Source organism: Puntigrus tetrazona, unplaced genomic scaffold (assembly GCF_018831695.1).
Source record: "Puntigrus tetrazona isolate hp1 unplaced genomic scaffold, ASM1883169v1 S000000176, whole genome shotgun sequence".
Lineage (NCBI taxonomy): Eukaryota > Metazoa > Chordata > Actinopteri > Cypriniformes > Cyprinidae > Puntigrus > Puntigrus tetrazona.
Window position 1 is genome coordinate 482,501 of NW_025047847.1, and position 11,901 is coordinate 494,401.

The 11,901-nt window shown below is 35.4% G+C and overlaps 2 protein-coding genes across 3 annotated transcripts in view; both read left to right on the top strand.

The window, feature by feature from the left end:
* Window positions 1-1,661, top strand: part of LOC122333089 (interleukin-1 receptor type 1) — a 17,548-nt gene extending 15,887 nt beyond the window's left edge. For both annotated transcript variants that reach the window (XM_043230588.1, XM_043230587.1), the window contains exon 10: window positions 1-1,661. This exon is cut by the window's left edge and continues 221 nt beyond it. In XM_043230588.1, the coding sequence (XP_043086523.1) occupies window positions 1-144 (144 nt within the window). In that variant the 3' untranslated portion in view covers window positions 145-1,661.
* A 2,505-nt stretch (window positions 1,662-4,166) lies between these two features.
* On the top strand, window positions 4,167-11,901 carry il1rl1 (interleukin 1 receptor-like 1). The gene is made up of 10 exons (XM_043230583.1): window positions 4,167-4,256; window positions 4,347-4,436; window positions 5,148-5,400; window positions 6,017-6,176; window positions 6,376-6,598; window positions 7,609-7,732; window positions 7,802-7,935; window positions 8,316-8,453; window positions 9,623-9,787; window positions 9,862-11,901. The coding sequence occupies exons 2-10, from the start codon at window positions 4,349-4,351 to the stop codon at window positions 10,239-10,241; spliced, it is 1,665 nt and encodes a 554-aa protein (XP_043086518.1). The 5' UTR covers window positions 4,167-4,256; window positions 4,347-4,348; the 3' UTR covers window positions 10,242-11,901.

An 11,901-nucleotide genomic window follows, 5' to 3' on the forward strand; every position in this document is an offset into this window, starting at 1 on the left:
CTGCAATACATCCGCCGCACCAAAGGCGTCCTCAAATGGAGGCAGCACGCCAGTAGTCGGGCGAACAGAAGCTTCTGGAAACACATGCGCTATCGAATGCCTCCAGCGACGCGGCAGAAGAGCCAAGAGCTGACGGTGCTTTGAGATAACTTTGACTCGCCGCGAAGTGTACATCTGATAAGACGACTCAAGCGTGCTACCAGAGCGCGCTTTTACGTTCCAATGCTCTAATTTTAAAAAATGTTGCAAACGTGAAAATGCTGCGTCGATCGGGGGTTCACATAGAAAACAATGGAAATTACATTTTTACATTTAAAATTAAACTTCCATTGTTTTCTATGTAAGCGCGATCGACGCTGCATTTTCACGTTTGCAACTTTTTTTTTACGTGCGCTGTCAGTTCCAAAACAGTGGACCAATCAGAAGACCCGGGAGGCGGGGCGAGCGGCGCAAGGTTTTGTTTACAGCAGCAAGTCGGCATGGCGACCGTTTTATTTGCATAACGCTGCGCTGCGATTTTTAAATGGATCCCCATATTAAGACATTTATAGCTTAATGTAACGAAAATTAAACTCGCGAAAGATGTGTTATTCGAAAAATCATCATCGTATTGTGTCGTTTTTGGTTGTATTTTTCAGTCGAAGGGCAACAAATGAAGCAATGACTTTCATCAGAAAAGTCAATTTTATATAACATAAACCATTAATGGGTTTTCTACTACATATTTCAATAAAAGACATAATTCACGTTATATTACACCAAACAAGTCTCAATACCCAGGGATTCCTTTAGAGTCTGCACGAAATAAAAAATTATGTTTTTTTTGGGCTTTTATTATGTTATCTCTCAGTTAGCGTGCTCCAAAACAACGACAACATTTGCATTTACGAGATGCAAGCGTTTCGAACCTGTTTCGAGAAATATGGCCCCTGTTTTGCTTCCCATCAAACTTTCTGTCCAATCAAATGACAGAACCCGAAGCTTTCCGCCAACTATAAATAGTCGCTGTAGCTGCGGCTGAAATCAGTCACTTATTCAAAGATATTTTCTGTGCAGAGATTGGGAAGTAAATTAAATTGGAGTTATACGCTGATGTTATATTTTGTGGAGGAGATTGTTGATTGTACACTGGCCATTTAAAAAAAGGGGGCGGAGCTACTTTACCTTTCCCACTCTGTCTTCCTGTTTCAGTTAAACTGGTCTGATGCTTTCTGTGTGAACAGCCCTTTAGTATATGAGCTTATGACGCACAAGTTTGCGTAATTGTGTAGAGAAGGTTTGTTGCGTTTCAGTGAGGAAACTTTGCCAAGTATCTGGCAACCGTGATGGAAAAAAAACTACAAAAGACAGACGGGCGAAACAAGTTAGCAATACAGTTTTCAGTGTAACTTTTTTAAATAAATAAACTCAATTATTTTTATATTCTTTTGCTAATGCAACTAGTATTTTATGTTTACAGTTGAGTTTCTGCTTTATTCGTTGGCTTTTTTATGTTATGAATTCTTATTATTCCTTTTTTGTCAGAATTGTTCAATATCTAGAAAATATTTCCAGCTTTTGCAACTGGCATTGTGACTACAGCTCATGTCAGATAAAATATTGTTAATGTTTTTGTTGTTGTTGTTGTTTTAGAAGAAACAAATAAAAAATAAAAACATTCACTGACGGTTTCTTTGATTTATGTCGTAGCCTAATGATTTATAACAGTGCATCTAATATTTGTCATCATAAACTATAAATATATGCACAGAAAAAAATTATGTTAGTGAATTTTACAATCAATAAAGAAATTGCCGTAATAACACTCTGTGTTAGCAGCATGTGCTAAATCATGCTAATACATACTTATGCTAACAACATGCTAATTCATGTTAAGATATTAAAATGTGTCATGCTAGTTAAATCATAAATCATGCTAACAACGTCAAAACTTGCTAACAATTTTCTAATTCATTTCGGCAAAATGCAAAAACATGTTAGCAATGTGTTAAATCGTGCTAACAATGTCAAAACTTGCTAACAATTTTCCGATTCATGTTAGCAAAATGCAAAAACATGCTAGCAATGTGTTAAATCGTGCTAACAACGTCAAAACGTGTTAACAGTTTTGTAATTCATGTTAGCAATGTGCAAAAACATACCAGCAATGCATTAAATCGTGCTAACAACGTCAAAACTTGCTAACAATTTTCCGATTCATGTTAGCAAAATGCAAAAACATGCTAGCAATGCATTAAAAAACAACGCTCAAAATGCTAATTCATGTTAATGCAAAAAAATGCTAACAACGTCAAAACTTGTTAAAAATTTTCTAATTCATGTTAGCGACATGCAAAAAAATGCTAGCAATGTGTTAAATCATGCTAACAACGTCAAAACTTGTTAGCAATTTTCTAATTCATGTTAGCAACATGCAAAAAAATGCTAGCAATGTGTTAAATCATGCTAACAACGTCAAAACTTGTTAGCAATTTTCTAATTCATGTTAGCAACATGCAAAAAAATGCTAGCAATGTGTTAAATCATGCTAACAATGTCAAAACTTGTTAACAATTCCTCCGATTCATGTTAGCAACATGCAAAAACAGGCTAGCAATGTGTTAAATCATGCTAACAATGTCAAAACTTGTTAACAATTCTTCCGATTCATGTTAGCAACATGCAAAAACATGCTAGCAATGTGTTAAATCACGTTAGCAACTTGCTACAACATACTAACAATGTGTGTACTCGTGTTAGCAGCTTGTTAGGAACATGTTAATTGATACTGACAAGGCGTTAAATTATTAACAACATAAAATTTGAGCTACACGTTAAATGTTATACCTGCAGTGTATTAAAATACGATAGCAATACACTTTTTCATGTTAATGTGTTAAAACATGTTAGCGACGTGCTAAATCACGACAGCAATGTGCTACATGTTAGCAGCATGTTAAATCAAGCTAGCAATTGCGTGTTTTAGCAATGTGTTAGAACATTTTATAGACTAAGTAAAATCTTAGAAGTTCTTGAAAGACTTTAAAACTAGGCTTCATCAAGCAACATTTGTTCACCAGTCAACGTATGAAGTGGATCAAAACCCTTCATTAAAGTTGACCTAAAAACAAATTTGCAAACTGTATGTCATCTATGTTCGCTTGCAACTGTAAAAAAAAAAAGTAAAGTAAAAACCGGTTATTGCAATTATCAGCCTATTATTGAGAAATGTAACTGTTTAAGATGTGTTTGAGTACATCTGATAGCGCTGTAACTCGCTCTAGATCACTTTACTCAGCACTAAAGAGAAAACAGGAAGTTTTTGCTCCGCTTGTGGCTTACTGTTGATATATTTGACATCTTGCTTAATTTCCACGTAAATTGATACGCCTGAACATGTCGTTACACGCCTGCGGCCGGCCGCCCGAACTCAAACGACGCATGCTAATGTCATATAAATCTAATAGAACATGGTTTCTATAATGTCTGCGGATGAGTATCTAATCGGCCTGACTTGAGTGAAAATAAGTAGACTTTAGAGAGCTAAAAGAATATGTGGGATTTAAATTTTTAGCCAAATTTGTCAAATAAAGCACGTGATTTGAGTTATTTGTGTAAGCGGAGCTACTGTACTGAAGTTAAAGCTTGCATTATTTATTTTTTTTATTTAAAAAATATTTGAGTTTAATGATCTGCTTATATCATATTTTTAAACACACACACACACACACACACACACACACATATTTATATATATATTATATATATATATATATATATATATATATATATATATATATATATATATATATATATATATATATATATATATATATATATATACTGTATATATATACACATTTATGTAATACATAATTTAATACATAGCAAATATTTATACGTTTAGTTTTTTCATTAAATGCTTTGTATTTATTTTTTCAATTTGAAGCATGTATTAAAGACTTGAATGCAATGTTTAACATAAAAGCATCGGCCACATGCACGGATATTAATGTAATAAAGTATTTACTGATCCTGCTCCAAAAGGCTTAAATGTAATCGTAAACCGGTTAAAACCAGTTCGGTCCCTTTAATCTCTTCTTACGATATCCTGTTTTCTAAGGTTGAAGGTCAAAAGTTAGAGATAAAGTGGAGATCATGTGATAGAAGAGTTGAGCAAATTACAATACATCCTCTTTCATCAGCTCAACACTGGTTGAAAATAACTTCAGTTGTCACTTTAACTGATCTGGAGCCCGTTACACGCGGGCATGCAGGTACCCCGCTTTCTTCTCTCTTACAGTCAGGGTGCTGGATTCTAGTGAAATATAGAGACTTTTTAAACTTTGAGAATAATTGCTTTACAGGGATGATGAAGATGATGATGATGATGTTGCAAATAATTGCAGTCCTGACCGAATCTGTTCTGGTCTCTTCACATGCATCAAACTCCACAGGTAACGTTATATGAGCACATTTGTTATAAAAACGTATTGAGATTGATTTATTTAATTTGTTTAAAAACGCTTTTAGATAATTGACAGATTTTAGGTTGAAATAAGACGCTTATAAGTTCATAAGAAAAACATTTTTCTCCAAAAAATAAAAATAAATCTTTATCCTTTATACGTAGAGATTATTAGTCGAGTTCTTGACAAAGGGACAGGATTTTCAGTAAAGTGGGATTCTGGGATGCTTTTCAACAGAGAAAAAGGTTTTTGTCCGAAAGCATTGGATTTGGGGTTTTTTTTAATGTTTTTAAGGATTACTGAACTCAATCTTAACATGCATAATATTTTTGCTAAATCTGATTTCGTATCTTCATATGAAGTAAACTCATAAAGTTCTAACTTTGCATATTTGAAAAAAAAAAAAAAAAAAAAAAAAATAAAAAATATATATATATATATATATATATATATATATATATATATAATTTTTTCAAATAAATATATATAAAATATTTTTGGTAAAATTCTTGATAAACAGACAGATTTTCAATTAAGGGTGGACGCTTTTTACCTTTTTTTTTTTTTTTTTTTTCTAAATATTTATTTATTTATTTGATGCATGCTCCTGACTGAATCCGTTTTTTTTTTTCATATGCAATAAACTCCATAAGTGGTCCATAACCCCTTGCGAAACCCACGCGTCTCCTTTGTTCTCAGTTGTTTGTGAAAGAGGTGATGAGAGGCAGACCCGGGGAGTGAGAGCTGGAGAATCTCTGTATCTGCCCTGTCCGAACCTCCAGTGCTTTCAAGAGACCGTGAACAGCTCGTACGTTTGGTTCAGAAAGCTCAACGCATCAAAGCAGCTGGAGCGGATCGGGACGGAGGAGAGCGAGCGCGTCCATCACCACGAGTCCGTTCTGTACATCCTCTGGTTAAACCTGAACGACACCGGACGATACATCACACGCTGGTGATCACACACATCTATCCAGCCCTCAGTGCACATCCATGCTGTTTCAAACACTTGTTAAATGCAGAAAGTAATGCATACCACTATATAAGTCCCCTGAATCGCATAATAGCCTATAAGTACGGACCCAAATGTAACGTTTCGTGTTTTGCAGAAGAAAGCAAGTCGTATATTTGCATCAACATGAGGATGAGTAACTGACAGGATTTTAATAATTAGGTGCACTGCCCCTTTAAATGAATATAAGCAATGCGTTTTGCTTCATTTCTGTGCAACAACAATGCTCAGTTTTTGTGTTTTTGATTTCAAATAACTCATCACATTGCGATTTTTTCCTAATTACAGCTGAATTTTCAGCATCAGTCTTTAAAACCGCCCATATATTTGTGAAAAGTGCTATGTATTTTATTTTTGTACGGCTGTCCGTGATCGCGAAGCACAAAAGAACAGCATTTATTTGAAATATGAATGTTTTGTAGCATGCGTTCGAAAAATCTGTAGGCTGCCGTCACTTTTGAGTAATTTAAGCATCCAAAAAAAATCATACTGACCCCAGACTTGTGACCCCAAACAGTATCAGTGTGCTCATGATATGGATGTGCGTGTTGTCCTGAAGGTGGTATGAAGAGGGTCAGTGTGTCGAGTACGAAACGGACGTTTTGGTTCACGAGGGGTTCAGCACGGATCTCTTGTACAAGACGCTGCCGGAGCAGGCGCCGTCGAGAATCGAGTGTCCCGTGTGTGAAGATGTTCAGGGCTCCATCGTCTGGTACAAGGTCTGTCTGCGGCACAAAAGAGAGAGCGAGAGAGGCCGAGCAAGAATAATATCATGTAGTTGAATCGACCGAGTGGGCGATTTATGTAGATATACCGTAAATGACCTCTTCTGTGATTGGCTCGCCCCTTTGTAATCGTGTGGTTTGATCTCTGTGATGTTTACGTCTGCTCCATCGAAGACGCTTTCTGTTTCGCCAGGATTTCTCTCTTATTCCCAACCAAGAGCCTGGAAGGTATTTGCGAATACGCGAGCCTTCGAGGGACAGCGAGGGCGTCTACACGTGCGTGTGCGTGTGGGAGCACCGCGGGGTGAAGCTCACCTCCTCCGGCTCCCGCAGACTCAGCATCGCGCCGGAGGCCGCCAGCGGGTCTCCCAAGTTTCTGCTGCCGATCAATAACTCTGTCGTGATTGCTGACGCGGGTGAGGAATCATATCTTTCTCTCTTAACCCGGGGGGTGATGCTAAATGCGGTTTAAAGTAAAAAAAAAAACACATTATTTTTATGCACTGTTGCAAAAAAAGCGAGGCGTGCTCTGATTGGCCGGCTATCCGGTGCGTCGTGATTGGTTGAAAACGTGACGCAATCTTACACCATTTCTATACAGTATATCATTATTTGATCTGGAAAAGTGTTGTAAATACTAATTATCCACTGACTTCTAGTTGTGTCCTCTTTTTTCACAATAAAAAACGCAGCATCTCCAGAACATGGCGCCCTCGGCAACACTACTTTCTTTTTTTGATTTTTCTTTTTTTTACGTAAACATTTGTGCGGCGTTTTGAAAACTATCCCAACGAGCCGTTTTAGGAAGGTGTTTACAAGCTTTAATTTTTATAAAGAATATATTTATTTAGTAGTTTCCGTTGAAAACTGAATAAATCAGTTAAAACAGTAAGCCTTTAATATTAATAGTTTCCTATGAAATAAGCACGAGAATATATGATTTTAAAAACAAAATTGTATACAATTTATTTTCATAAAATTATAAATAGAATATTAAAAAATATTAAATATTCTTTGAATAAAAATATATGTATTTTTTTAAATATATATATATTTTTAATGATAAAAATGTGTACCGTCCTGAAACCCATTGGATAACACAACAGCAAGATCAGCCAAGTCTACATGCATGACAAAAAGAGTAGAAATTAAGCTTTATATTTAAATTCTTGTAATGTTTTATGTGTGTGTGCTTTTCTGAAGCAAGAGCATGGTGTTAGCAACACCAAAATTATTAGTAAAATTAGCGTGCATTATTGGATAAAAAATGAAACATATCTTCAGAGAGTCAAAACTCTGCAAGAGCGTTCATGAGAAATAGACACGCAATTTCAAGAAATGCATCCTCTTTTTTTTATGTTATCATAGTACAGTGCTCTCTGGAAAGACTTGATGTCTGAAAGCCTCGATTGCTCTTGTTTCTCAGGTTGGGAGGTGATCCTCAACTGTTCGGTCTTCTTCGGACAGACCGTGTGTGATGAGTGCTCCGTTCACTGGGAGATGAACGGGATCCTGCTGGACGGGCTGGATGGATACGAGTCGAGATACAGGTGAAAATCTACCGTAAATATAGAAGCGCACAGATACAGATTGGGGCACTAAGTACTGCTGTTCTCCAGAGAGACAGACGGCAACGTTCAGTCCGTTTTGACCATCGCTTCAGTTTCTGAGTCAGATCTCGGTTCAGAGTTTCGCTGCAAGGCTAAAGACTCGACGGAAGTGATTTTTGTCTCAGTCACTTTGAAGAACCGAGGTGAGATCTTCTTATCTATGCACAAAGTACATTTACAAATGCATTGTTTTACTCAAAACATGTGCTATTTATTTTTTAAGCGTATTGAACGCTCTTTGCTGTGAGTAATGCATCTTGAACAGTAAGCAAAGTTGAATAAAATACTAAAAAGCTTCGATTTTAATAATAATATTGTATGTTTTATCACATCTTGTATCAATATTGTATCACAATAATGTTCTAACACATATGTATCAATATTTTTAATGCATAAGCATTTTATAAACACACGAACACACACACGTTTCAAAATATAGACATTTATTTGGGATTATGCAAGTACGCAAAGCTTTATTTTCCTGTGCTGTTTTACTCTGATTGTATTTCTTTCTTTGTTTCAGCATCAGTGCTCCCTGTGCTTCTGGCGTGCTTTTGCACGCTTCTCGTTTTCCTGCTGGTCGGAGGAATAACGAAGTGGTTTGCGTTGGATCTAGTGCTGTTCTTAAGAGAAATTTCCATCAAGCTTTACAGTAAAGAGGGTAAAGAGCAACCATTTATAAATACTGTAACAAATAATATATAAATGATGCACAGTAGTGTTACTTATTCAAATTAATTACAGAATTTATATAACAATAGCAAAAAAAAAAAAAAAAAACTTTTTTAATGACATCATAGGCAGATATTTTTATTCATGTTTTAAGTGTAAACTCATAAAAATCTATGCTTTTTTTGTCGTTTTGTTTTTCAAATGAATGTATGTTGATTTTAAAGTGCCCCTGTTAAAGGTTATGAAAGGTTCATGTTTTGATTTTGCTAAAATGCACGCAAGATCAAAAAAACACTTATATTATCTCATAATATGCATTTATTTTTATGTTGTTTGCTCAGACTCCCAAACGATTCGTTCAACGATTCATTTTTATCGAGCGATTTCAGTTAAAGCGGTGCCTGTGGGCTTTCAACGCAACAAAAGCGACACCTAGTGGTGAAGAAGGAATTGGCGTTTTCATTCAGACCAACCCGAAAAGATGAAGAAGTGCAAAATGCTAATATTTCCCGCGGAGATCAACATCAAACAGCCTGGGATTCGTTTTAAGAACAATTCATTTCAATGATCCAGAGCCGACTCTTAGTTTTGAGAGACAATAACTCTTTCAGATTTAAAACTTTGCAGGATGTTTTCATTCATGAAAGATCATTTTCAGAAACCCATAATAGGGGCACTTTAAGAACCGCTAGATTTTTACACATATATATATATATATATATATATATATATATATATATATATATATATATATATATATATAGGTATATGTATATATATGTATATATAGGTATATGTATATGTATATGTGTATATATGTATGTATGTATTTGTGTGTATATATATATATATATATATATATATATATATATATAGGTATATGTATATAATATATACATATAGGTATATATATACTGTATATATATATATATGTATGTATGTGTATATATATATATATATATATATATATATATATATATATATGTGTGTGTGTGTATATATATATATATATATATATATATATATATATACCTATATATATATATATACATGTACCTATATATATATATATATATATATATATATATATATATATATATATATATATATATATATATATATACTATTTACTGTTTCCTGTGTTCCTTATTTGGACAGATGGGAAAATGTATGATGCTTATGTGATTTACCAAAGAAGCAACTTGGATGAGACGACAAGCAAAACTGTAAGCGACTTTGTGAATGGATCTCTGCTGACGGTCCTGGAGAACTACTACGGCTTTAAGCTGTTTATTCACGGCAGAGACGACCTGCCCGGGGAAGGTGCGCTTCTACGCATTTGATTTTAATATACCGCGCGATTGTTCTCGCTCTATGTTCTCCTGTATCTCCACCAGACTGCATGAACCTGACCGAGGCTAAGATCCGGCTGAGCCGGAGACTCATCATCCTGTTGACCCCGGGAGGAAGTGCGGAGAAAAGCGGGGATTCTCCCGAAGCGTACGACCTGCAGGTAGGGCTCCATCAGGCTCTGGTCCAGGGAGAACCGGCGGTGATCCTCATCCAGCTGGGACAGACGCTGGACCACGCACGCCTGCCTCTGGGACTGCAGCATCTGCTCTGGAAGAGCTCGCCTCTTCTCTGGAGAGACGGCGAATCTTCTCCGAACTCCAGGTTCTGGAAGCGAGTGCGTTATCGGATGCCCGCGGCTTCGTCCCACCGGAGGAGCCGCGCGAAGAGGTCGCTGGTGAAATCGTGTCCGGGTCTGCTCGTTTGATGCGTCTCCGATGAAACTTCGTCATTTCTGGGTGCCTAGAAAAGCTTATGAATGAGGACGTTCTGAAGTGGGATACATAAAGTGGTCATGCACGCATAATTCCCTTGAACTTTTGACATGTAAGAAGTCATGCTATAAAAACATTCGTCAAAACACTTTTATAAATGCAGTCAACTAATATGGCCAATTAAATGAAACAAATACATAAACAGTTTTTTAGCAGAGTGTGTAATAATTTATATATACATGTACGCAGTCCAAAGACGTTAAGATGTCCGCATCAAATGAAATTTACAAAAGTAGGTAAAGTGTTTACTTTTAAGGTCTCAAATGCATTTTGGAGAATAAAATTGTAAAATTTGGTCGAAATAATTGCATTGTCAGTGTATATATATATATATATATATATATATATATATGCACATACACACACATATATATAAGAATAAGGTAGCATATTAAATTTTTTTGTGTTTTAAATGAGTAAACGTATCTACACATATATTGGCAAATAATAAAAATACTAATTAGGGTTTGGCGTGAAAGTAGTTTGTCTTTTAATGTGCCGTAAATAGATTTTAGTTGAAAAGAGCAGATTTATTAAAAACGTGTGACTTATTTTTGCATCAGAAAAACAAAATTGCACTTAATTTAAACAGAAAATGTTTTTATTTTCAAAGAAGTATTGCACTTCTAATTTTCAGTTATTTTCATTGCATGTTTTTGACTTCTTTTTGCAGAATTATTACTGAATTTCAGATTCGTGTCACACGTCATGGCGTGCGGTTTATATTATCAATTGCAGTTAACAGAACTGTCCATAAAATCTATGGATATTGCTCCGTGTAATGAGCTGTCTGCATCTTTCCTGTTATTTTACAGATTTATTTTTACAGTTGAATATATATTTTTTTAAATCAGTATTTTTCACTGAGAAAGGTGAATGCACCAGTTTGGTGTTAGTTGTATGTAGATATAAATATATGTGATTTTTGTATGTATGTTGTTTGTAAGGCTTCTATAATTCAATAAATACAAATTAATTACGCTAGGCTACGCTACTACTACTACTACTACTACTAAATGTTGCATACATAAAAGCCATTATAGGCAAACACGAGAATAAGCAACCGCATAAAGTTTTGTTTATTTTTTTGCCTTTTGAAAGCCTGTGGAATTTATTGTCATAAATATATGCCTGTGTGTGCATTTGTTGATACTCAAGTTGTTCTAGACTTAAAATAACATGAGAGCGAGTACAGCGACGTGAACTGTCCCTTTAAGACGCAACGAACTCGCGCAGCGTCGTTTCCATGACGACTGAATGAGTCGCACCCAAATGCATTTCTAACAAGCGGTTATTGTGAACTCTAAGCGGCAATATAAAGCAATTCTTTCTTGTATTTACTACTACAAGAAGGAATGTGAGTTGTCGTGGGATTTATAAACATGTTTTAACTTAATTTGTACTGTAATGCGTTTCTGAACGTCCAGCAGAATGCCAGTTTACGACAGTGAATCACCACGAAATTAGCGAAAAGACTTAAGAGGTGAGGAAAAATAAGTAGATATTTCATAATATACAGCATTTGATGTAATGCAATATGATATATGGCAGCGCCAGAGCAAGTGTGTGAGTTTTAATAGGGTTTTAACAGTT

Bases quoted from the DNA above. Each gene is read 5' to 3' on its own strand.
- il1rl1 (XM_043230583.1), top strand. From the start codon at position 4,349: ATGATGAAGATGATGATGATGATGTTGCAAATAATTGCAGTCCTGACC. The intron at 8,454-9,622 runs GTAAAGAGCAAC...TTATTTGGACAG, and splicing joins CAAGCTTTACAGTAAAGAGG to ATGGGAAAATGTATGATGCT. The intron at 9,788-9,861 runs GTGCGCTTCTAC...TATCTCCACCAG, and splicing joins AGACGACCTGCCCGGGGAAG to ACTGCATGAACCTGACCGAG.